This window comes from Durio zibethinus, chromosome 12, assembly GCF_047325235.1.
Source record: "Durio zibethinus cultivar Kanyao isolate XHJ-2024 chromosome 12, ASM4732523v1, whole genome shotgun sequence".
In the NCBI taxonomy this organism is placed as follows: domain Eukaryota; kingdom Viridiplantae; phylum Streptophyta; class Magnoliopsida; order Malvales; family Malvaceae; genus Durio; species Durio zibethinus.
The window spans coordinates 22,597,762-22,622,685 of record NC_143173.1 but is presented as its reverse complement, the minus strand read 5'-3'; the positions used below and the strand labels follow the sequence as shown (position 1 = coordinate 22,622,685).

General features: G+C 31.0%; 3 protein-coding genes across 3 annotated transcripts; 1 reads left to right on the top strand and 2 right to left on the bottom strand.

The window, feature by feature from the left end:
- The first annotated feature begins 10,576 nt into the window (after nucleotides 1-10,576).
- Nucleotides 10,577-11,940, top strand: PGIP1 (polygalacturonase inhibiting protein 1). Its single transcript, XM_022890685.2, has one exon. The coding sequence runs from the start codon at nucleotides 10,721-10,723 to the stop codon at nucleotides 11,708-11,710; it is 990 nt and encodes a 329-aa protein (XP_022746420.2). The 5' UTR covers nucleotides 10,577-10,720; the 3' UTR covers nucleotides 11,711-11,940.
- A 269-nt stretch (nucleotides 11,941-12,209) lies between these two features.
- On the bottom strand, nucleotides 12,210-16,798 carry LOC111296396 (uncharacterized). The gene is made up of 5 exons (XM_022890684.2): nucleotides 15,955-16,798; nucleotides 14,435-14,519; nucleotides 14,158-14,327; nucleotides 13,509-13,783; nucleotides 12,210-12,602 (listed from the first exon to the last, which is right to left on the bottom strand). Exons 1-5 carry the CDS (start codon nucleotides 16,328-16,330, stop codon nucleotides 12,426-12,428), a joined length of 1,083 nt encoding a protein of 360 aa, XP_022746419.1. The 5' UTR covers nucleotides 16,331-16,798; the 3' UTR covers nucleotides 12,210-12,425.
- A 1,848-nt stretch (nucleotides 16,799-18,646) lies between these two features.
- LOC111297190 (3,9-dihydroxypterocarpan 6A-monooxygenase-like) lies at nucleotides 18,647-20,971 on the bottom strand. The gene is made up of 2 exons (XM_022891827.2): nucleotides 19,835-20,971; nucleotides 18,647-19,623 (listed from the first exon to the last, which is right to left on the bottom strand). Exons 1-2 carry the CDS (start codon nucleotides 20,873-20,875, stop codon nucleotides 18,979-18,981), a joined length of 1,686 nt encoding a protein of 561 aa, XP_022747562.2. The 5' UTR covers nucleotides 20,876-20,971; the 3' UTR covers nucleotides 18,647-18,978.
- Between the last annotated feature and the right edge of the window lie 3,953 nt (nucleotides 20,972-24,924).

Genomic DNA, 24,924 nt, shown 5'->3' with positions numbered 1-24,924 from the left:
CAAAGCCATTTTTTTTATTATTTCTCTTCTTTTATTTATTTTTTCTAACAATTTAAAGGTAATTATGAGAAATTTATATTTTGCATGAGGAAGATACAAGGAAAAGAATTTGACATGATTTGGAGATCAATATTAGAAAAGGCTTAAGGTGTCAAATGATTAATGTTTCTATGGACCAAAATGTTAATTTTCATAAAGATTTTTGTTAGTGATATGTATTTTATTTTTTGTATAATTGCTGGAAAAAGATTGACTGAATGAGATAAACACATAAACAATTTATTTTATTAGTGTGTAAAATCTAAACACAATATGTAAAATATTGATTACATTGAATAAGTTTATGCATATATTGAAATTGACTCTCCAATTGGGTTTAATGAATTGTATTATATTTATTTGAAAAATCGATACTTATAAAGACTAAGATGGAAAATAGCCTGAAAACATAAAAGAGAAAGACATGGATTGATTTATGATAAAAAAATTATCACTTGTTATCAAGTAACAAATTAAATTGATTCTAATGAAATGACCGATTGTTTAATTGTCATATCTTGATTATATATAGAATATGATGGATTGTTTAATTGTCATATCTTGGTTATATATAGAATAGGTAAATTATCCCATGATTTTTATGAAAACAATAAAAAATGGGTAAAAGAATTTACCATGAGAAATTAGATATAAGTATAGAATACATACAGAAAATACGATTAGCTTTATTGTTAAATCGTGGCACCAAAATTGAGATAATAAGTTGAGTCAAGTTATTTATATGGTTTTATCTTTGTTGGTCGTTTGTAAATCAAATGTTGATATATATATATATATATATTAACTTTATTATTGTTTCAAATTTTGACTAATGTTCAATTTTCATGAAAATCAATTAAAATTAAATTGATACATGTGAATAATTATTATTAATATATGGTGTTTTATGGATTAATTGGTGGATAATAAACCAAATAATGATTATTATAAAAAACATAGGTAGTGTGACAAGTATTTTGCCTGTTGGATGTATTACACTAGAAGTGATTTTACAAAATAAAATTTTATTGTGAACAATCACAAAGTGAAAATCATAAAAAGTCATCAAAGAGCTAATCATTAGTTACAAAAAGTATTGTTGCTTTTCACATATGAGATATTGATTAAAAGAAAAGGCATGTCATTAAAAAATATTGAAGCATTTGTTGGTTACTAACATTTTGAAGGATGCTTATCAATGTCTAATTAGGCATGTTTATAAACCAGAAAAGAACATGCAAATTCAATATTCCAAAGGCACCAATATATGCATGTGTTTAATTTTATTTTGTGATGGCATGGAGAATACTGGTATAGTTGGCCATATATCACGAAAATGAATGGAATAGGATTGAATTTTCTTTCTTATACATATAAGAAAGATATGGACTGTGGAGATAGAATGCCATCATCCAATTAATACATTATTGGTTAAAGACAATAAAGATATTTTTACTTCTCATACAAAAAAAAAATGGCCTTTTGTAGGCTGTTAAAATAAAAAGTGAATAAGTTTTCGAGGTTTTCAATAGTTTCATGACAATGGCAAGGATACAGCTAATTATATAACATATTAATATATGGGCTTAGATAATAATATTGGTTTGTGAAAGCAGTAAGCCTTAGAATTAGGTAATCAATGATTTAACCAATGCAAATTCATTACGAATTTTTGCATGAAATATGAATAGAACTCATTTATAATTATTAGTTATACTATTTTATAAAAATGATTCATTGGATTCATGTTTCATGACTTACATTGATATGGTGATCTAGATATAAACATATTGGTCACAAAATTATTGTGAAAGTATTTAAAATTGGAGTTAAATATATTATGGACTCTTATTGTACATAGGTATATTAGTCTTATAAGTAAAGTTTGAATTTATTATATATATGAAAATATTATGACTAATTAAAAGTGGTAAATAACAAATATATATAGACTTACAATGGTGGAGAAATAAAGTTCTCATAAAATTTTAAAATCAAGTTTAAAGGTTTCAATAGTCATGAACTTAGAATTGACCATTGGGCAATTAATATATGCCTTGAAAACTCATGATAACATTTGAGATAGTTGGTTTTCACTAAAAGCTATCATTATAAATAAGATAACTTCAATAGCCAAATCTACATGGTTTATAGGTATGATGTAGATTATTATGGTTGGCTTAGAATAGCAATAAGCCAAAATTAATGCCATAATCTTGATCATGTTATGATAATTTTTTGTTATATATATGGTCTAATTCATGAATTGTACAAATGATTTATCATCTATGGTTTTATATAATGAAAATTTCAAAGTATATTTACTTTGAAAGCCATAAGTGATTAAAAGATTTTGTGAATATGAAAACTTTCATTGTAGCAAAAGAAATGCTATTTGATCCATTTGGGTGATGGAAATGATTTTATTCATGATGATAAAAAATTATTAATAGTGTCCATAATGAAATAGATTTATATAAGTATTTATGAATTAACATAAAAAGTCTTAAAAGGAAACTATAGAAACATAATTATATTTGAAATCTACTTATTGATGTAAACTCTTATATTAAATTAAAATATAAAAGTTTTAGAACTTTTTGTTGAAATTTTAAGATATTTGCTAGTTTATCTTTCACTAAAGGTTGATTTGGAGGCCTCTTACTTTAGAAAAAAAAAATTCACCAAATAGTAAAAAGATAAATGGAATGACAACTTAATTAAGTATATATGATATCTTGAACAATTAAATGAGACATTCTTTAATAAAAGAATGCACACTTACACATAGTGGGGGTTGATAAGAATCAAATGAAATAAAAATTACCACTATAGTGTTGTAAGATTTTAGTATAATTTTATAAGCAAATTATATAAGCTAACAAGTTTAGATACTTATTAAAGTAAAATCATAAAAAAGTTCTTAAAAATCTTTAAAGGACTAAAATGGTTTGGTTTATTCATTGAGTTTATCCAATTGTATTAGAAATATAATTGTATTAAAAATATATAAAAGTATGAAAATAAAATGGTTGAAATTAATGAATATAGAGTTATGGCCATAACCAAAATCAATTATTTCTTAAAATGATAAAAATGAGGTAATAATGTTTGAAGCATATAAATTATATGCAAAATAAAAAGTTTGGACATATTAGCCTGATGTGATTATATTAGATATTCAATCTCAAGTAGGAGTAATTACCATAAAAGAAAATTAAATTCTAAGATATTTGGTTAGTAGTACTATAAGTATAATAGATTTAAATACTTACTATTAAACACCAATAATGAGAACCTAACTTTGAATTAGTAACCTTTAATTACAAAGTTTAATGGGTAAAAGCAAGTTATTATTATGTGTTTGTTAAGTAATAGTAAAATTTATTCAAATTTCAAAAACTAGTGTGATCCATTACGTGGGAAGAGTGAGTTTTTATACTCTTAATGGAGTTTTAAATGTTTAAAGTAATGAAGACATAATGAAAACTCTACTTATATAAATATAGAAGTGGTGTTATTTCAATAAGAAGAATTAGGGTTTCTCTTGTAAATGTTTATGAATAAGATAAGTACATGGCCATAATAGTGCTAAAAACGATTATAAACCTCTGACAGAAGAATAAATAAGTTTTATGTGTTATATCTTCAATTCTAACACTAGAAGTTGATGTTTAATCTGCGGATACCATTAACTTCATTAGAATTGTAAGATATATACATTAATTAAATGTTTAAATTGAGAGATATTTTCTTGTATTCATAATATTTATTTGTGTGAAAGATAAAAATTAAACACTAACATTCCAAACTAGTATGAGATTGTTGGTAGTTTAGAATGTAGTGTATCCTACATTGGATAGAAATATTTAATTATTGATCAATAAAATTAATTTTATTCATATTTTAAATATTTATGTTTGAACAGAAATACTTATCAAATGATAAATGATCATAACTATTTGGATATAAATAGATTATTATTCATAAAGATCATGATTATACAAAATATCATAACTATCTAAATAGAAGTTTATATTTGTTTATTCTTTATAAATAAATCTTTCAGTATAACTATTTTCATTACTTTTGATTGGAGAGTTTAAGGTTTTATTGTATCTTAAAGGCATAGTTATTTTTAAGAAAATATTTTTCATGCTTCAAAACCAAAATTCTTTTCTATTGTTTCTTTTCTCTTATTTATTTTTTATAACAGCTCTTTCATTACTAACCTAACCACATTCGCCTTGCATTCCTCCATGAGGCCATCGTTCTCCTAGCTAAGGCTTTGTGTCGTTCAATTTGAACTCTTTTTTCTGGTTAGCAACAATAACTGGATTCATTAGTGCAAGACTTCAAGTCACCTCTTATGCTAGTTTTGCCTAATGAAATTTTGTTTCTTGAAAGCATAAGAAGAGGTAAGTTTAAGGTTCTGAAGCCACTTTTATGTTTCTTTGATCTTTTTTGTCTTTGTATAAGAGCCATTAAAACTGCTAAATTAAGTATAATGATTGCTTTGTACCAATATACTTCTATTGTAGCTTTAATACTTAAAGCTGAAAGCAATAGGAATAATGACTCAAATATTTAGATATTATTTTATAGATAAAAAGACTTAGAGAAGAGGAATTTTAAGTAGAAAAGAATTTTTTATAGACAAATTTGTATACTTATAAATAGATAGAATCTTCATAAGGTTAGGTATGAGAAAAATATATAAGACAGTTATAAGATTTTATTAGATAGACACTTTATAAGATTGTAAGAAATTAACATCTTTATGGGTACATAGGTATGGTATATGGGTACATATAGCTATATATTTATTTATGTTGAGAATACTCTATAGAACTAGAAAAGAATGAGAGATTCTATTTGTGAGTGGTTGATTTGATTATATATTTATAATTTTCTACAACTATTAAATTTTTTCTCTCATCCATGAACGTAGGCTTGTTGGGCTGAATCACGTTAAATTGCTATCTCTTGTGTAATTGATTTGATCATTTGATTTTGCTTCTGTTGGTTTGGATGTTTAATTAGATTGACTTTTTTGCTTAACAAATAGTATCAAAGCTGTCGTGATATTAACAAGTGATATCAAAACATAGATTCAAGATGTGGGATGAGACAAACTTAAAGGAACTCAATTCAAAGGAGGAGTTTGAGCTCATGTTTTAGTAGATGGGTTTATATGAAATGTGAAGACACATAAAAAAAAAATTATTGCGAGACTTGCATTATAGGTATAGTCAAGCATGTTTAACTTAAAAACTGATGATTTGATGAAATTTAAGTCAAGATGAAAATTGTTGAGAATAATGACTCAAACACCATAATAGATTTATTTGAGATTGTTAGATATTATTTAATGGATAAAAAGACTTATAGAAGAAGAATTTTAAAATGAAAAATATTCTTAATAGACAAGTTTATATGTTTATAAATATATGGAATCTACATAATGTTAGATATAAGAAAAAGATATAAAAGAGTTATAAGATTTTATTGGGTAAACACTCCATATGATTAAGGTGATTAACATCTTCTTGGGTATTTATATTTGAGTGGACTAGAGGAGAATGAGATTGTCCATATAGATATGATGCATAAGTGCATATGGCTATATTTTTTAGGTTGAAAATACTCTATAAGATTAGACGAGAATGAGAGAGTTTAGGTGTATTAATTATGAGTGGTTGATTTGATTGTTTGTTTATAATTCTCTATAATTAGTAGATATTTTCTCTCATCTATGAATTTAAGTCGGTTTGACCAAATCACATTAAATTGTTATGTCTTGTGTGATTGATTTGATCATTTGTTTTTACTTATGCTAACTTGAATGTTTAATTAGATTAGAACTTTTTGTCTAACAGAAAGATTAACATAAAAAAAAAAAATGGAAAAAGGGATTTGTCCACTCTAAGGTCAGGAAGACAGTTATCAATGCTACAATGAGATATGGATTCTAAAGTTCTATAACTCTCGTCACACAAGAAAAAGAACACTTCTTTTCTAATTGGAATTGATCATAATTGTCTCTCCTTTATTGATTTGTATGGTTGTATTCAATCAATGGATTCTTATCTCCCCAAGAAACTTGCACACCAGATCTTTTTCTCTCTAACAGATATCAGTTTCATTTTTTGGAGGCATTTGGGATCCTTGCGGTTGATTTGGAGCTGCAGTTTTCAAAAGGGTGTCATTCATGTACTATGTTCTTTTTCTCTTGTTTTTGAATTAGAAGCCAATTTCTGGGAAAGAGGTCATACCATTAGTTTTCTCCATCCCTGGGATTCGACATTGTGAGCATCTATTACTCGTCAAACCTTTTATGTTGCATTGATGTTAAGAAAAAGAATCTCTATTTTTCAAAGAAAAAAAAAAGGTCAGCAAAAAAAAAAATGATCAAGGCTGATATTGAAGATTAATTGCTGGAAGGAAAAAGGATTACAAATCATGACCATCCATACTTAAATCTGAAAAACATAAAGCACGGTAGTGACTTAGTTCCTAGAATTCCATGTACCAGGAAAAGATAGTTGATACCCTACTTAGCTGGACAAAGATAACCTTTTCACATAGGGTTGAGACTAAGTGCATCCTCACTATCCTAGATTTTAAGCTTTCCATAACTTAGATAAAATGCTACCATCCTCTCTCACAAATTCCAGACTTGAACCCTTTCCCTTATATCCAGATGGCGACATCTTTTGTAAAACTAAAAAAAAAAAAAACCTAGTCTCCCTCCTATGCAACTTGGATGCTGTTAAGACAAAGGTATCCTAGTGATTTTAGCTTAGTTGCATCACTTTGCAGTTGGCCTCTGATTGTGGACAGTTTTCTTCTTTCTGAAACACAACTAATGGCGAAGTGAAGGTAGCAAAAACAGATAAAAGAAATTCAATGAGCTAAAAAAGCAGTGTGATTAGAGAGCTTAAAGCAAAGCAAGAAGCTTATGGGCATATGACCTTACAAAGAAAGATGCTTTTTCCGTTTATATTCATTTTCGTTATTCCAATCTTTAATTTAAAATTTTTTCCCACTGGCATGTTCAACTGAGAATTTGGTGTCACCTAATATAATTCAACCTGGGCATTTCTTAGTTGCTTATCATATGTAGTACGGTGAGCTAGTGAAGTCTTCAATGTGCTTTATTCGCTGACTTGCCAAGAGGAGAATAACCAACAAAAAAAAAAAAAAAGAATTATATTAATGAAATTATTATTAATTATAAATCATATTTAAAATATACAATATTATTATACATTTACTCTTATTGTCATATTAATCAATCAATACTCCTTTATCCATATCTTAACTTTGGTTAAGATATCTAAAAGATTTTAGATTAATTTAAAATAAACATAAAAAATTAATTGAGAATAAAACAATGGATGATCTAAACTGTGAAGTCCTTTTCCATATTCTTGCCATCAATGGGTATGGTGCAAGTGGTTGTATTTTTGTTCCCTTTTGGTAGGAGACCAAAAGAAGGTATATGTCTCACATAATTTTTCTACCAAACAATTTATAAAAAAAAAAAATTACAGTCTAATGATAAAAGATAAAATTATTATTATTGGGATTCGAATTTGAAATTGATTGAATATCATTGTTTTAAAAATGATTATATAAAACAATTAAATTAAATTTTAAATTTTAAAAATAGTAAGTTCTTAATAAAAAAAATTAAACATAATTTTTTTTGTTTATTTTGGTTTGAAATAGTGAAAATTTATATTTCATAAAAAAGAACATTTTAAGCCTTTTAAATTTTAATTATCTTTTTTTTTTTTTGACAAAAGAAGAAAAGCAAACAAAAAAAAAAAAAGAAACAAAAACAATTGGATTTGAACTTTGAGCCTAGATGGTCCTGTAAGGTTGGAAGCGAGGGGCAACTAGTGTGTTTTTGGGCCGAGCGAGTAGGGTTCTAAGTTTTTAGCTTGGGCAACAGGGTCAAGACTAGGGTGAAAATCGTCGAGGTTTGGGTATAGATTGAAGCTTCAAGCTTTAATATCTCATTTATGCAAAATTTCTCTCATGAAATCGTATGCTTCGCTTCGTTATTAGAAGTCTAAAACAAAAAAATAATAAACATCGGGTGAATGAAATAATTTTTCGTATTATATATAAAGAACGTTGAGTTGAAGTTGAATTTGTTAATATCCGTTTATTCTCTTCTGTATAAGTTGCTAAAGTTTAAAACACTATGGCTGATTGAATTGGTTAATTAATGGTCTGATGCAATTTCTATTTCTATTTTTAGAAGAATTTATGCAATAAGAATTTTTTTTTTTTTTTAACTTTTAAGTTGTAGTAGTAGTATTGTTGTGATATATCAATAGTATATAATATACTAATTTTGTAAAGAATTAAAAAGAAAAATGATAGGGTGTTCTCGTAGCATCTTATCCTTCCTCCATTCTTAATTTTTTTTTTTACTTTATTTTATATTAAATTTATTATTTAAATTTTTATTAGATAAATTTTATAAAAAATATTAATGAAAATAAAGATGATAAAATAACCTATAACTGATTGATTTTGATTCGTTTCGATTGAATATAAGTGTCTTTTTTTCAAAAATCAAGATTAAATAGAAAATTTTCTTTTTTTCTTTTGAAAATAGAATTGGATTGGAGATGGATTTAAAGTATTCTTTCTTAGGTATCCACATATCATCTCCTTTCTTTTTTTTTTTTGTCATTTTCATTTTTGAAAATTTTTGCTTTTTTAGGTTTCTTTTATCTTTTATTAGATAAATTTTATTAAAAAAATCAATTAAAATAAAATTGACAAAATAATACATATCCGAAAGGTTTCAATATGATTCAATTCAATTGATTCGTTTTTATTATTTCAAAATAATTTGGTGGAGTTTAAATTAAGCTCGAGCTAAAGTAAAATTTTGGATATTACTTCTCAACCTTAATATATATATGAAAATTATATTTTTTATTAGTTACTAAACTTTATATTTATATATTTTTATTAAAAATTATTCAATATCTTAATTTAATAAATTTATATACCACCCTTTTGGTTTTTTTATTGTTTTCTTTGTTTTTTAAAATTTTATTCATTAGATAAATTTTGTAAAGAAAAAGATAATGAATGTATAAATGACAAAACAATTTATATCTAATTAATTTCGATTCATCATAATTTGATTGTTTTTTAAAATAAGGATTAGATAAAGTTTTACATTTTTGAACAATTTGGATTAAGATGAAATCAGATTTAGGATGTTCTGTCCCTATCTTCCTTAGGCTATATAAAAGAATATATTTTATTATTTTATTATACATATAATATATATGTATGATATTAATAACAACGTTATTTAATACATTAATTTAACAAAAAGCTACATTTATATATAATTAAATTAAAATTTATATTAAAAAAATAAATACACATATTTATCTATATGTCATTTATTAAAGTTTGATATAAAAATTTTATTTATCTCATATTTAAAATATAATTTAAAAAAAATAAAAAATAATCCCATGATGAAACACGGGTCTAAATCTAATTGATATAAAAATTGTTAAACTAGTCCCATATTCTAAAATTTGTCTTTTTTTTTTAGAAAATATGATTTGATAAAGAAACAAATTAATCTTTTACTTATAAAATCACGATCCAATCTATAATTGTTAAATAAGAGATAATTTCCCCTCAATAAGTAATTTTAGATTTGAGACACTAACAAGTATTGAAAACAAAATGAGGTTTATAAATATTATAATTGTTACTAATCCAAAATGTAATACTATAAGTAAGCACTTTGATTTCTATATTGCCGATTTGGCACTTTGATTTACCCACTTGTTTCATAGTTGCCCTCCTCTATTGCATTTTTTCGGCTTTTGTAGTAGCCTTTTACTATATGTCATTGGGCAATAAGGAAGGTGGGGAAGCTTTTATGTGGTGGAGGACCAATCGAGAAGATTGTTGAATGTTTGGACGATGGGATTTGCGAGTTCCCTTTGAAAACTGAGAAATAATAATAATAATAATAATAAAAGCTGGATCAATTCGCATATCAAAATGGGATCTGGGAGCCTCCATTGTTGACTAGTTCCACTTCTCTTATTTATTTAATAATAATAAAAAGCAAGTTTAAAACTGCCTCCGTTATCTCTTCAATTGGAATTTACTTAAGCGAGTGCCCGGAGTTCCAAGCAAGAAAAGCAGCTCGATGACACTTGTGAAAGGGCACATGGCAGCCGATTCAACTAATAACAGCGTGGACTTTGACTAGCTATTATATGAATCCAGTTCATACCCAATAAGAAGAAGCCATCGCTGTTGAGCCGATCATGTGCCGTTTCTCCGCATTGTAAAGCGGCGAGAATGATTAATACGTCATCAAAGTCTTAACAGATATATAATTTTTATTTATAAAGTCAAATGGTACAAATTTACGTGATGATCGATGGGGCTTGATCATATACATTTTCCTTTTCAGCACATCATATAGGTTTAGTCTGTGATCCTGCTTGGACTGGAAACCAAGTTTTTCAACTCCATTGAGCTGTATAAAGCTTCTATCGGTGCCAATATTTTTACATGGACAAATCAGGCCCACCACTCCATCCTGCCTGCCTCCTCTATAAATCAGAACTTTTTCACGACGACTTTTGCCATCAACCAAACAACCAGAAACATGAAGATCGTGCCAGTTTTTCTGTGTTTCCTCCTCTTCTTGACCTTCTTCTTATCTTCTCTGTCAGAACACTGCAACCCTCAAGACAAGAAGGTCCTACTGCAAATCAAAAAAGCCCTAAACAACCCTTACCTCTTGGCCTCGTGGGACCCAAAAACTGATTGCTGTGATTGGTATTGTCTTGAATGTGATCTCAACACCCACCGTGTGATAGCCCTCACCATGTTCTCCGATGACCGTCTCACAGGCCAAATCCCAGCTGAAGTTGGCGACCTTCCATACCTTGAAACTCTTATATTCAGACACCTGCCTAACCTCAATGGCACCATACAGCCTTCCATTGTCAATCTCAAGAACCTCAAGATGCTTCGCTTGAGCTGGACAAACCTGTCTGGTTCAGTACCAGACTTTCTTAGCCAACTTAAGAATTTGACTGACTTGGACCTTTCATTTAATAACCTGTCAGGCTCTATTCCAAGCTCACTCTCTTCACTTCCAAATCTTGATGCTTTGCATTTGGATAGAAACAAGTTGTCAGGTTCAATACCAGAATCTTTTGGTATGTTTCATGGCAAAGTACCAGATTTGTTCTTATCTCATAATAAACTTTCTGGTACAATTCCGGCCTCTTTAGGCAACATGGACTTCAACACCATTGACTTGTCGAGGAATATGCTTGAAGGTGATGCCTCGATGTTATTTGGATCGAACAAAACGACATGGGAAATTGATCTTTCAAGGAATATGTTCCAGTTTAATCTGTCTAAAGTTGAGTTTCCCAAGAGTTTGGCAAGGCTGGATCTGAATCATAACAAGATTATGGGAAGTATTCCTGCAGGGTTGACTGGAGTGGATTTACAGTTCTTGAATGTGAGTTACAATAGGTTGTGCGGGCGGATCCCAGTAGGAGGGCGGTTACAGAGCTTCGATTACTCCACGTATTTTCACAACCGTTGCTTGTGCGGTGCTCCACTAGAAGCCTGCAAGTAAGGGTGCAACACCAAGGCTTTTCGGCAAACGGATTTGCCAGGGAAGGGAACCAATGATGGGAGAGTTGTAATAAGCACATCGCGGCAAATGATCTGACATTCAATTTGCATTTATGCTAGCGAGTCTGCTTGTAATTTTATAGGTTAGAAGCCAGAAAAAGCACATAATCAAGGCGCATCTTTGCAAAAGTTATCTGCTTTTACATTGCAACGCGGGCATTAATTTTTAAAGGATCAGAGAACAAGTAGAAACAGAGAGTAATATAAATGCAACATGGTAACACAACAACACACTAATCCATATATCCCATGGCAGCATAGTAACACAAATAACAGAAATTTGGTCCCCTTATAGAACATGAAAGGTTGGAAAATCTCTCATCTCCTACAGCTAATATAAAGGGAGAATCATTCAACGCGCAATCCATTCAGGATGGCTGCTCTAAATCAAGTTGTGATAGCACAAATTCCCTAACTCAAGATCAAAATGGAACAAAAACTTTTATCGGCAATCTGACCCTTAATTATGTATTCCAAATAACTCAACATTATTTTTCCCCTCAAATTTCTGAAATAAATTATTCACAAAGCACTTGCCCTTCTCTTTTCCTTTAAGGAGTGCTGTCAAATATCAGTTGCTATAATCCATTTTACAATTCGTTTGATGAAAGAAAACAAATGCAGTCATTTCTTTACAGGGAATGACTGATGCACCGTCACAAGGAAGATTCCTTCCACTCTAATCTGTTAAGCCCATCAACAATTGCCTTCCGAAACTCACCATTATGAAGAAGAAAGGATGAGACATGCCCGCCAGTAACCCATCTCACCTCTGAACCAGGCCAAGCCTTTTGAAGCTCCAGCACAGAGTGCTTTGGTATGTAACCGTCATCCTAAAACACATAATTGCAATTGAAGATATAGATGGTGAGACTAAATAACAAGCAGTGACTCTAACAGACCAGTATAAAGACAGCATTAAGCATGAGAAGAGATAATTTTGGGATCTAGGTAGCACCATAGACATTTTATGAAATATATAAAACCTAAGAATGGTAAAGATAGAGGTGTTCAATCGCCCTGCTATTACAATATGTGGAGTTACCCATGCCTCATCCCCCTTCTTCTAGGGGAAAGGAACTCCTTAGTGGGCCTTAAAATAAGAAAACATAGATGATTCCAACAATCAACACAGACTGCAGGATAAAGACAACCGCATCAACTAAGTTGATTGCAAATTGAAATTTTGAATCTTAAAGAAATTAATTGTTGAATCTTTTGTATTAAATCTTTTAAGTATAAAAATTGCACTGTAATAAATGTAAAGAGTAACCAAACATGTTGGGAAATAAAAAAGCTTAAAATATCAAAATTAAAATTTCAATGAATTCAAGGTCTTCAACATGTTAACAAATATCACCTAAAAAATTGACATGTATATATTAACACAAATGACTGACAAAATACATTGTAATTCATAGGGCCAAAAAACCACTAGACATGGTAAACTTTGAAATAATCAAACTGCCCACACATCTCATCCATTCAAACACTGATAGGCTTGATCACTGCAAAATTCAACAGTAAGAACTTTTGAAAGGAAGCACGACAAGTAGTTGAGAAAAAGGAAAGAATGAATAAGAAGATAAAAATGTTTAACTGCAAGGATGCTTCATTTCCATATGATAGAGTGGATAACATGCAAACAAAAGGAAAAAAACAGTTCCCTAATAAAATAAAAATGACTATCAATATTCTTAAGCAACATCCATTTTGTCAGACAGAGATATGGTACTTACAGTTGCAGCAACAAATATTATTGCATTAGGGTTTTTGGGAATTGGAAAGCGTGTGACATCTGTGAGAGACAGTACATTTCGCATTCGTTCTCTCACCTCCTCGAGAGTCATTGCAGCCTTTTTTGCTGCAAGATCCTCTCTCAGTGCCTCCCACGCAGTGCCATGCTTCAATATACCCTCACAGAATGCCACAACAGCAGAATGTGGGGAGAGAAAAGGAAGAGTTGCAACAGGTGCGGGGTGCAGTGATCCAACCATTGCAGCATGCACTCCCCCTAATTCCATAAAAGCATCAACTTTAAAAAAGGATATGATGATTCAGGGTGTGAGCAACCTAGGTTTCAGGAAGAATGTTGGCCATATATTTCATAACCATGAACCAAGTAATTGCATAAAAGCATGCACTCCCCCTAACTCCATAAAAGCATCAAACTTTAAAAAAGGATATGATGATCAAGGAAGTCAGCAACCCAGGCTTCAGGAAGAATGTTAGCCAGATATTTCACAACCATGAACCAAGTAATTTAGTTTTTAGCAAAAAGTAGGCAATATATGTTTTAACCCCCCCCCCCCCCCCCCCAAAAAAAAAAAAAGAAAGAAAAAGAAAAAACAAATAGACTAAAAGCACCACAAGAACAATATTTCTTACCCATGCTAAGTCCACACACACCCATCTTGCCGAAACCTGCCTCAGAGTCTAACCAGTATAAAAGGCTGCGTGCCTCTTCAATGGTTGCTCTCCCTAATAGAAGCAAGTCACTAACACACAATAGTTTTGCACCACGCTGCAGCATAGGACGCCTTTGACCATAGAAAGGGCTACAAAAATAGTTATATTGATTAGAAAGCCTAAATGCATAAGTAAAAGAAGACAAGCTTTCCTTTCAGCTTCTAAAACTAGTTGATGACACTAAAAGGACTCTAACCTCTCAAGAACCATAGTTGCGATGTTTTCCTTCAATAATGGTCCACCGAGACGCAATCTCCGTTCAAATGTATGGTCTCCAGTGCCTAGCAAAGAAGGTTCAATTTTGTATCAATAAAGACGAGGTCTAAAGATAAAATTCACAACCCAAATGATTTTCAATTTTATGTTTAATCTAAACTGAAATATTCTGACAAATTCACAACTCAAATGATTTTCAATTTTATGTTTAATCTAAACTGAAATATTCTGACATGATTAATCTGGGAACTACAGCTAACAAATTTATACAGGTATAGCAAACAAACAAAGGTTTATACATGCATGTTTAACCTGAATGATTTGAGTAGTTGGAATGCATACACACACACGCACACGGCAATAAAATCAAATGTCTTGTTTGGATGACTGCACAATCATTTTGATATGAACTAATACTCACAAAAGTGACAGAACATTTCAGGGTGTCAATGTAAACTTTGGACAGACTTATGCTTGGAAATTTACCATCCACTGCTTATTGCTTGAGCATTTGCTTCTTTTCTTTAAGATCTTAGATTTTTTAACATTGGGCATAGCAAATAGGCTTGGCCTTCTTTTTGTACATTTATTTTCTTTATTTGGTTTTATCCTCTTTTCAATGTGGCATATTTCTTGTAAACCTGTCATGTGATGGCTGCAAGGTTTTTGAATAAATTATTATTAATTGAAAAGAAGACTGAGCATCAAAATTTTCATAGGCTAATAAGTGCATCCACATATAACAAGGCAAACCTTATGCAGACTTAACCATTAAAAAAAAATCCAGAAAAGTTCCAATTTTTCCCCATTTTTAATCGAAATGAATGTCATCAAGTGCATAATTGATTAATCAATCTGTCAGACAGAAGAAAAGTGGTTTAGATATCAACTTAGATGGGTTGTCTTGCTTAAATGCAAGCCTAAAATAAACAGTAGTTAGGCATAAACAGTTTAAAGAAAAAAAGAAAGAAAGAACATTAAAATCTTTAATCACAAATGAGAGTAAGTATGCTAAAACTTGAAATATATACAGCTGGTCACAAATCACCATCATAAGACCTGATTAACAAACAGCAGGAAGCTGGTGACTTTCTCATATAACAATCAAAGGTTGTTGATCACTGTGACATAATAGAAATATCTCTTTCAAATTAAATCCCGAATAAAGCAGAAATAAACTAAGCCCAATTTTCAATTTCCACCATTTAGAAGATGATTCATTCCAAGCTCACACCAAGAATAAAAAGCAATCAACTAGCATTATCCTGGTATAAAAGTAAACATAAATAAACAATTAAAGTGCACCTCCTAATTGTGATAATGCAATCACTTATCAAATTAAACTACAGGCAAACAACAAAACCATATCGAGGGCTTAAAATACAAGGGGCCACCAATTCAATTCTATTCAACAGCAAACAAAATCTCCAAAACCAACTTAATTAATAAAGCAAAGAAAACTAAAAGTGCATGATTTATCTAAAGGCTAAAAAGATATACCTGCAAGGTGAACCACACATGCCATCTTTTGAGGTGGCACAAATTTTGGGACAAGGAAAGCAACCCTTGCATTATGACTTTCAGGAGGCAATGCACTAAGCAACTGCTTATCACAAGGGGTCCTAAACACACCTTCTCTCAAGCATGCACTTTTAGTCTCCCAAACTGTTCTCCAGATGGGTTGGATCAAGCTTGGAGGCCAGTTTTGGCCTTCAACTTCACTGAATAGCTGGCTTATCAATCCCTCCAGTAGCTCAAGCTTGGTTCCGCCCCACCCTCTTGAGAAAAATGGTGGACTTATCTTTGTTCTATGCATAAATGCACCATATACATGGTCTAGAATGTAATGAAGCATCCCCAGATTAACCGTAACCATTTTTTTTTTTTGAGGAAAACCCACGTTTCAAAATCGATTAAAACAATGAAAAGTTGTATCCTTTTTATTGTTTTTAAAGATACCCAGAAAAGTTATTCACAATCTGGGTTAATTAAAACAACCTAGTAATCAAAACTCTAACAAGATAAGATTTTTGATAGAAAGAAGCTTATATTTTGAAGAAAAGCTCGGTTAAATTAAATCTGATAAAGTAACCATACATTCCCTGTAAAAAATTGAGAAAAAGCAAGAAATGATTGGATTCAAATCCAGTGAAGTAATAGGGTTGAAAAAACAAAGGAATTTAAAAAAGAAAAGGAGAATGGAAGATCTGTAGAGTATTCAGGGTAAGAAATTAATAAGAAAAAAAGATTGAGATAAAGAATTGGCTCAGACCCAAAAAGATAGAAAAGGACTGATTATGAGGGAACAGAAAGATCCAAAAATTACGATATTCTGTTTGAACCTAAGAGAAACCATGGGCTGAGAAAGAATCTAAACCTGCCAATTGATTGACTCGTGGAAAATGGTCCTACTGCCATGTCATCCAATACCACTTGCCACGTCATAAAAAATCTATTGCCATTTTTTTTTTTTGTTTGTTAATTCGGTGAGTACCATATGGTTGTTGAGGCAGTAAGGAACAGAAGGGAAACTGATAAGGCTGCCTTCTAAAATTTTAAATAATAAAAAGTATATATATACTATTTTACCCGTCCTAAAATACTTGTGTTCAATTTTTTTTAAGTTAAATTCCATTCTTTTTTTTTTAAATATTACATTGAATTAAAATTTTAAAATATACTTTGAAATTCCATTCTTTTTTTTTAAAATATTACATTGAATTAAAATTTTAAAATATACTTTGAAATTTTTGAATTTTGAAATTCAAAATTTAAAATTCTTATTTTTAATTTTTTTTAATTTCATAATTTAATTAAAAATAATGGTCAAAATTGCATATATTGATTTAGTGATAAAGATGAGAAAAAGTTTAAAAAAATTGATTTAAAATTATAGTATTTTGTTTAGTTAATTTTAAATTAATTTTTTATTTGGTTTAAATTAAACATGTATATTAAATATATATATTAAATTTGAATTGACTTTCAAATCAAAGAGTAAAAAATTCAAAAAAATTCAACGAAATCAAATTATATATTTTTATTAGTTTTTATGTATATTCTCAATTTTTATAAAATAAAATAATTATCTTATATCTAAATTTATTTAAATATATTAAGAGTCATATTAGCATAATATATAAATTTAAAATTTTAAAAATCAATGAGATAAACTGAATTTATAAAATTTAATTTAAATTGATTTCAAAAAAATTAGTTTGAGTTTATATCAAAATTTAAAATTTATAATATTATGTATTATATAAAAAATTAAATCGTTATCACTTTTACTTAATGATAAAAAAAGATCTTATAATCTTTAACTGTTTGAACTAGTGATCAAGATAATCTTAAAAAAGATATTAAGATTAATGTTCGAATCTCAACCTTTTTTCTTTCTCTTAATGTAAAGCTCTATCCCCCTTAAATAATAATAAAAAAAAGATCTTATAATCTTGAAATACTAAATTCAAGTTTCATTATACATAAATTTAATTATTTAATTGTATTTTAATTTATTAATTGATTACTGAGTAATATATTATCTATGGATGTAATACTTAATTATTATTGTAACTTTTTATATATATAATTTTAAAAAATAATAATCAAAATTGAATTAATTTGATAAAAATTTAATAAAGACAATAATTTAAAGATGGAACAGTAGTTTATTAAAGTATTTTTTAAGATGTTGCCTAACAGGGTATGGCTTACCTGCTAAATAAATAAATAAAATAATAAAATAAAACAAAGACGGTTGGTGGCCATGATGATCATGATTGTTCAGTGTAATTATGGAAAAAAGTACTATGGCTAGAAAGATACAACCAATTGACCAACAAAACAAAAAAGTACCACCAATAACTGCTTTGTACAATCTACAGCGAATTAATATTCAAATGGTTACGCAACTCACAATCCAGAAAAATCAAAATACACACGATTTTGTATTAAATTTTAACTTGCATACGAGTATTTATTCAGTGATGGGTGCATAATTTTCTATTTCAATTCATTTTTTTTTCAAACAAAAAAATAATTTTTTTGAATGAACATTCAACTTAAAATTAATTAATAATAAATAAAAAGTCTTTATTATCATGCAAGAAATTTTTTACTATTTAATTTGATGTTTTCCTAATTATACTTAATTTGTTTAAATTAAATTTTAAAATGACTAGCCTGAACTATCTTAAAACAGTAGTAATTCCAAGAAGAAACAGAGACAAGCCTAAATACTGGAAAGCCACCACACAGGCACAGGCCCTGCCAATTTGCCTAGTCATCAGCGATTATACATACAGTTTACGAGAACATAAAACATGGACAGAACAGCGGCCTACATCCATAATTCTACTAATATTGCACTTTATAAAGCATATTTAGATGAAGCTAGTAATATTTGAGGCTCGGTCACCAATGGTTTCTGAGCCTGGAAGTACTAGAATGCTTCATCCATGGTAGTGGAAAACTTTAATAACATTCATTTCTGCTAGGAGACAACGAACAGTATCACAATATTCATACTGATGGAAATGGAGAAAGCCTAGCCACAGGGTGACTAACCAAGGGATGAGCTCTAAGAAGAGTCATTCCAGCTTTTTCTTCCATATTAACAGTTCCATTTGCTCCATCCCCAACTTTCCAATCAAAGCATTGTATTAATATGCCAAGGACTGTTGGGACAACCTGAAGTGCCAGTGAAGCTCCTGGGCAGCTTCTTCTTCCACTCCCAAATGGCAACAGGCTGAAGTGCTGTCCCCTCACGTCCAAAAACTGGTTCTTCCCTTGCCTCCATTCTTCTCCAAGAAATCGCTCTGGTATGAACTCAAGGGGGTTTTCCCATTGCTTTGGGTCCCTACCAAGAGCCCACACATTGACGAACAGCCTGGTTCCTTGTGGAATCTCATAACCACCGATGATACAATCTTCTGTCGACTCTCTCACAACTAAAGGACCACCAGGATGAAGCCTTAGAGTTTCCTTTACTATTGCCTGGAGATATGGGAGGTTTGCTATGTCAGATTCCTCCAGTATTCTGTTCCTTCCGACCACAGTGTCAATCTCTTTTCGTGCTTTCTCCATCGCATGTGGGTGATTAATAAGCTCTGCTACTCCCCATCCTATAGTAACTGAAGATGTATCTGTTCCAGCCCCAAAAAAATTCTGCAAAATTCATATCTTACATGTTAGTCTTCTATCCTCTACTATTAGCAGTTGATAATGCTAAAATATTACTGCATTTAGTTTGTTTCTTACCGTATGGTTAATGTTAACATGGTTTCGTAATCAAACTAAAATATGCATGTGTGCACTCTTGTTCAAGTATGTGTTTGTACATGTAAAACATTTAGCAGATATATGGAAGACTCATTACCATAACGAAGGCTTTTATGTTTTCTCTGCTCAGTTTCATCTCGGCATTTTCATCTTCTGATATGTCGATCAAAATATCAAGCACATCTTTGACTGTGTCACCCCCACCTCCATTCTTCTTTCTGGCCTCTTTGTGCTCCAGTATGATTTTCTCCATCAGAATATCATATCTGTCCCGAACGTCCTTAAGCCTTTTCCTAAACCCCTGGAGGTCTAAATTTTTACAAAACCAAAGTAAATCTGACAAATTAAACTTTGTGCCAAGGTTATTCATCTCTTTCACTAGCGTCTGCACTTCATTGGCTTCATCTTCTTTGTCTGAACACCTCTTGCTTAGTAGCATTCTTGATATTATGTTATTTGTCAGCCTCATTAGTTCCACTCCAATGTCAACCGCCTCTCCTGCCTCAGCTTTCTCTTGTACTATTTTTACAAACCGCTTCATCTCCTCACGCCTAACTGGAAGGAGCTGGTCTAATGTTCGAGTCCCCAGAAGTTCAGACATGCAAAGTTTCTTCATGTACTTCCAAAGGGGTCCATAAGGTGCCATGGCCATATCAGCAGTACCATATGTAAGGTAATCAAGATTGGCCATTTTTGGCCGGTTTAAGAAAGTAGTTTCATGATTTTTGAATACTTCTTTTGCCAGTTCTTGGGAGGAAACAAGCACGCTAGGTTTTGATCCGATGTAGAAGTAAATCAAAGGTCCATAGCGGTTTGAGAGCTTGTTAAGAGCTTGGTGAGGTATAGGGCCAAGAAGGTGCATGTGTCCGATAACTGGAAGGGCAGGTGGGCTTGGTGGAAGATGAGTTTTGCCTCGTTTTTTCTTGAGGATGGCTTGGAGCAAGATGATGGTTATCAGCCAGATAAGGAAGACAATGATGTAGTCTTGTGAACCAACCATGGTTGAATGCAAAGAAATTATGTGAGTTGCAGAATATGGTTTCATAGATGTTCTTATATAAGGGCCAAAGCAGTGTTCTTTCAAAATATTTTTGCAGCAAGAGGTAAAGGGGACCACGAAATTTATGTCAAACATCATTTCACAAAGCCATATACTTGAATGATTAAGTCATGGAACTGTTACATGAATGGTGGTTGGGGAATGAATTGAATTGTTCCATAGAATTCCTGTGAGGCACCACCATACGTGAGATTTTCTGTTGTTATGGATAAATTAACAAGTTTGATCAGTTACTCCTTTTGCATAGAGTGAATAAAACTAGAAAAAAAAAAAAAAAAAGGTTTCAAACTCTGATGATCTTGCAACATTTACCATTAGAAACTATATGAAGTTCTCTCTGTAGTGCTTATTGTTGTAAGTTTGTAACACTGCAGCTATTACATGTGCATTTCGTCTGCTTCAATCAAATTAAAATTACATTAGATCTAAGCCATGAATGGGTAGGAAATCAATACTATTGTACTAAAGGTACACGCTCGGATGCAGAATTTGGGGAAATGAAATTCTTGGAAAAGTTAGGAGGAACAAAACAGGAGATTTTTGCATTATGACTATTTTGATCATGACATGTATAATAAAAGCTTTGGAGTGATGATGTATTTCTTCTACCACTTTTCTTGCCTTGTAATGGTCCCCATATTACGATTTCTTACTCTCACCCTACCTTAATTATTGTACTTATATCTTAAATTTTTCATCAAATCTGCAATGGAAAATAGATCAAATATGTAAACAAGGCGGCCGGACATCAGCTGATGCTTTCTTTTTTCATTTTTAAAAGGTTTCTTGATGTAAATAGAGATGTGAAAACTTCCATTACATTTGGCAAGATTTGTTATAAATTTCTGCTTTGGACCTTCTCATTCTGATTCAAAGGCTGTCACACTAGAACCAAATTGACTAGTTTTGCAAAAGCATTTGCATTGCTCATTTCCCTGAATTTCCAAAATTGTGAACATGATTCATTGTAGTAATAATAAACACTTAAACAGTGCTATTTGATATTTGCAGAATAGAAATGAATGCTATTCGATATAATAAAAGCAGGATGTCTCTCCATTGTGACATATTTTGACAAATGTTTGAAGCAGGATTGAATTTGAAGGCCAGGTTTTTTCATTTGTTTTCTGGAAATTGCATATGACTTAAAATCTGTCTAGTGGGTGTTCGTCATTGCCAGCTTATGGAAGTTTCCACTGTCTAGTTGATAGCCATTGCTTGTTTAGATGGAAACCAGATAAAAGACTTTGGAAACTTTCTTTTTGGTATAGAGGATCAGGAACACAATTAGACATATCTGTTGACTGTTTGGTGTGTTTATTTTATATAAAATACTTGTTAGCATAATGAAGGCCTTTATGTTTTCTCTGGTTAGTTTACCTCTGAGCTCTCATCTTCATATTTATCAAGTAACATATCAAGCACAGACTTCATGGCTGCATCACCTTGCACAGCCATTTCCTTCCTCTTTTTCCTAGCATTTTAATGCTCCTTTATGATCGTCTCCATTATAATGTCATGCCTGTCACGGTCATCCTTAAGCCTTTTTCCGAAACCCTGCAAACTCTGTGTTTAATTCCCAAAATTAATAGGACAAATTAAACTTTGCTCCTGGCTCATTCAGTTCCTTCACCAATTTGTTATTAGATTTAATAATTGGATAATAAATCTATAAGATTTGAGAAGATAGAAACATTATCTTTCTGATGCATGCATATAGCAATTGAGACTCAAGTTCAGTCAGATTTGTCTAATTTCCTACCATACTTGTCATTGACACTGAATATATATTTTATCTAATAGGCATGGTGTCCTGTATCACACTGGAGAACATCACACGAAATAAAACTTTGATCAACTTGATATTTATTTAGTATTTGCAAGGTATCTTATTCACGACGAAGATGTTTGATCAGCAGTTACGATTAGTTTGTTTATTTGTGGTCTCGCCGGGAAAGTCAAAAACGGTTTAGCAGAATTTATAAATTAAAATTTTCAAATTAGTAACTTTTTCTGTCAAAATACATCTATGGCAATTCAAACCTGCTGCTCTCAATAGTGTTCAATAGTGTTCATTATGAGTTTACAGCTTGTAGTATCTAATTAACCTAAGGAACCAAAACTGTAATGTTTACAGCAATGACAGCTTACAACATTCATGTTTACTAATACATGAAAAAGCTTCACTTTGTACACAGCTGAGCAATAATGTATTTCTAAAATTCTGTATCTTTAGATTTTTGGGAAGACAGTCTTTAATCGAGCGGAATGGATAAAATGGATTGACATTGCTGATTAAGTTGGAATCAATGTGTGGTTAGGTTCAACTTTCCAATTCATCTCCTTACTGATCTGACTCAGGTTGCTCTAAATCAATACAATTATTGTAAGTGACCATAATATACATTATATATGGACTACATTATTTGCAAGTGACAATGATGTATATATATTTTTTTCTTGGATTATGATGAGACATGTTGGATTATACTGCAATATTTTTAAAATTGTTTTATGAAAGGGGGACCAAAATTGATGTGTACTTAGGACTTATGTTACTTATTTTTGTTGTATGATGCAAGTGGACTAATTTGGAGAATAATTAAGCCTTCCGGTCTCAATAATGGAAAATCTTGATGATGCATATATATAATTCCTGTTGAGGTCATTTTCTTCCTGCGTATCAGATACAGATGTTTGAAGGGAAGCAGTGGTCCATGAGTGGTCCATGAGATTGAAAACTACATATGAAAGAAGCTCCAATGTATGCTACAACTGTATTTTCCTGGATATTCATATCAGTTGTTTCATTTGAGTTGGTGTTTTTTGTTGATTTTATTCCATTCCCACATCATTTTCCAGGATTTATTTGCAATATTTGATTCATCTTGGAAAGTATTGAAGGGTTTATAATTTAATTTATTTTGCCTTATCTTCCTTTACTTACAGGTCATGGAATATGTCTATAGGTTGTTTTCTCATCTCCCTCGAAAATTTGTGCACATTGACTGAGAATTAAGAGACGGGTCAACTAATGGAGGCCAACTACTGTTTTTTTTTTTACTTGATGCGCCAGTATTTGAACCTTGATCATTGGAGCTAAGATTATAGCACTATACCAACAAGCCACACAGCCGTTGGCAGAGGCCAACTACTTCAGTTCTTGCATATGAACATGCTTGAATAACGATACATTGATAAAAAATTGTTATTATCTCGCCTTGTGAATGCCATGCAAGTGAACTGATATATTGAGAAATACTGCAATAGAAGGGACAAAGTGCACTTATGAAATCACGACACATGGTAAGGTAGTTGATTCTTTCAAGGGAAATATAATATTGACAGTATAGACTATAGTGATTGCTACATTTCCTAATAGGATCTCAATCAAATTGGATTCTCACATGGGAAAAAAAAAAAAAAGAAAAAAACCCTTTGAGATGTTGCAGCCTGCATGGTAGAATAGAAGAGGAAAATATGAGAGGTTGAAAAGCTCTTTTGTAATTGAAGACAACCTTGGTTACTCGAAGTTTACTAACAATTAGTGAAAGCTTCATGTCCGGATGTCCCTATGGTTATTTACTCTGAAATAGGTGAAGCATCAGAAGCAGAAAAAGCTACTCGTTTGAAAAAGGAAAAACAAATTCCTGCTTCTGTTGCAGGAGAAAAATATATATAAACAAACAAATATAAATTGAATCGATTGATGATCGAAATTTCAGGTTTAAGGACTTGCAGTGTAGTAAGTTAGAGCCAATATACCCCAATGACGACACAAAACATTAGAGACTGTATCCCATTAAATCTAATTGATTGGTGCTTTGACAACTCAAGGAGCAGGGCTATGCTCATGCTCCCTGGCAACAAAGCCGGCTGCCAAGGATGCAAACAAATTAAAAGCATCTGCTAGGAGAAAAAGAATGATCCATTTTGTCATTGAAAAGTTAAAAACAGAAGAGATAATACTACAAGCCAAGTCAAGCCTGAGCTCCATAAGATACGAGACAATGCTTCCACTCAAAAAGCACTGTTTCATAGAACCAGTGACAGTTGAGACAATGCTTAGGGCTAGTGAAGTTCCCGACAGCTTCTTCTTCCACCCCTAAATGGCAAAACATTAAAAC

What these genes read in the sequence shown, in the direction of transcription:
- PGIP1 (XM_022890685.2), top strand. Translation starts at nt 10,721, where the DNA reads ATGAAGATCGTGCCAGTTTTTCTGTGTTTCCTCCTCTTCTTGACCTTC.
- LOC111296396 (XM_022890684.2), bottom strand. Translation starts at nt 16,330, where the DNA reads ATGGTTACGGTTAATCTGGGGATGCTTCATTACATTCTAGACCATGTA. An exon ending in GCAACTATGGTTCTTGAGAG is followed by an intron (nt 14,328 to 14,434) that starts GTTAGAGTCCTT and finishes CTATTTTTGTAG; the next exon opens with CCCTTTCTATGGTCAAAGGC. An exon ending in TAATATTTGTTGCTGCAACT is followed by an intron (nt 12,603 to 13,508) that starts GTAAGTACCATA and finishes TATGTGTTTTAG; the next exon opens with GATGACGGTTACATACCAAA.
- LOC111297190 (XM_022891827.2), bottom strand. Translation starts at nt 20,875, where the DNA reads ATGATGTTTGACATAAATTTCGTGGTCCCCTTTACCTCTTGCTGCAAA. An exon ending in ACATAAAAGCCTTCGTTATG is followed by an intron (nt 19,624 to 19,834) that starts GTAATGAGTCTT and finishes TGAATTTTGCAG; the next exon opens with AATTTTTTTGGGGCTGGAAC.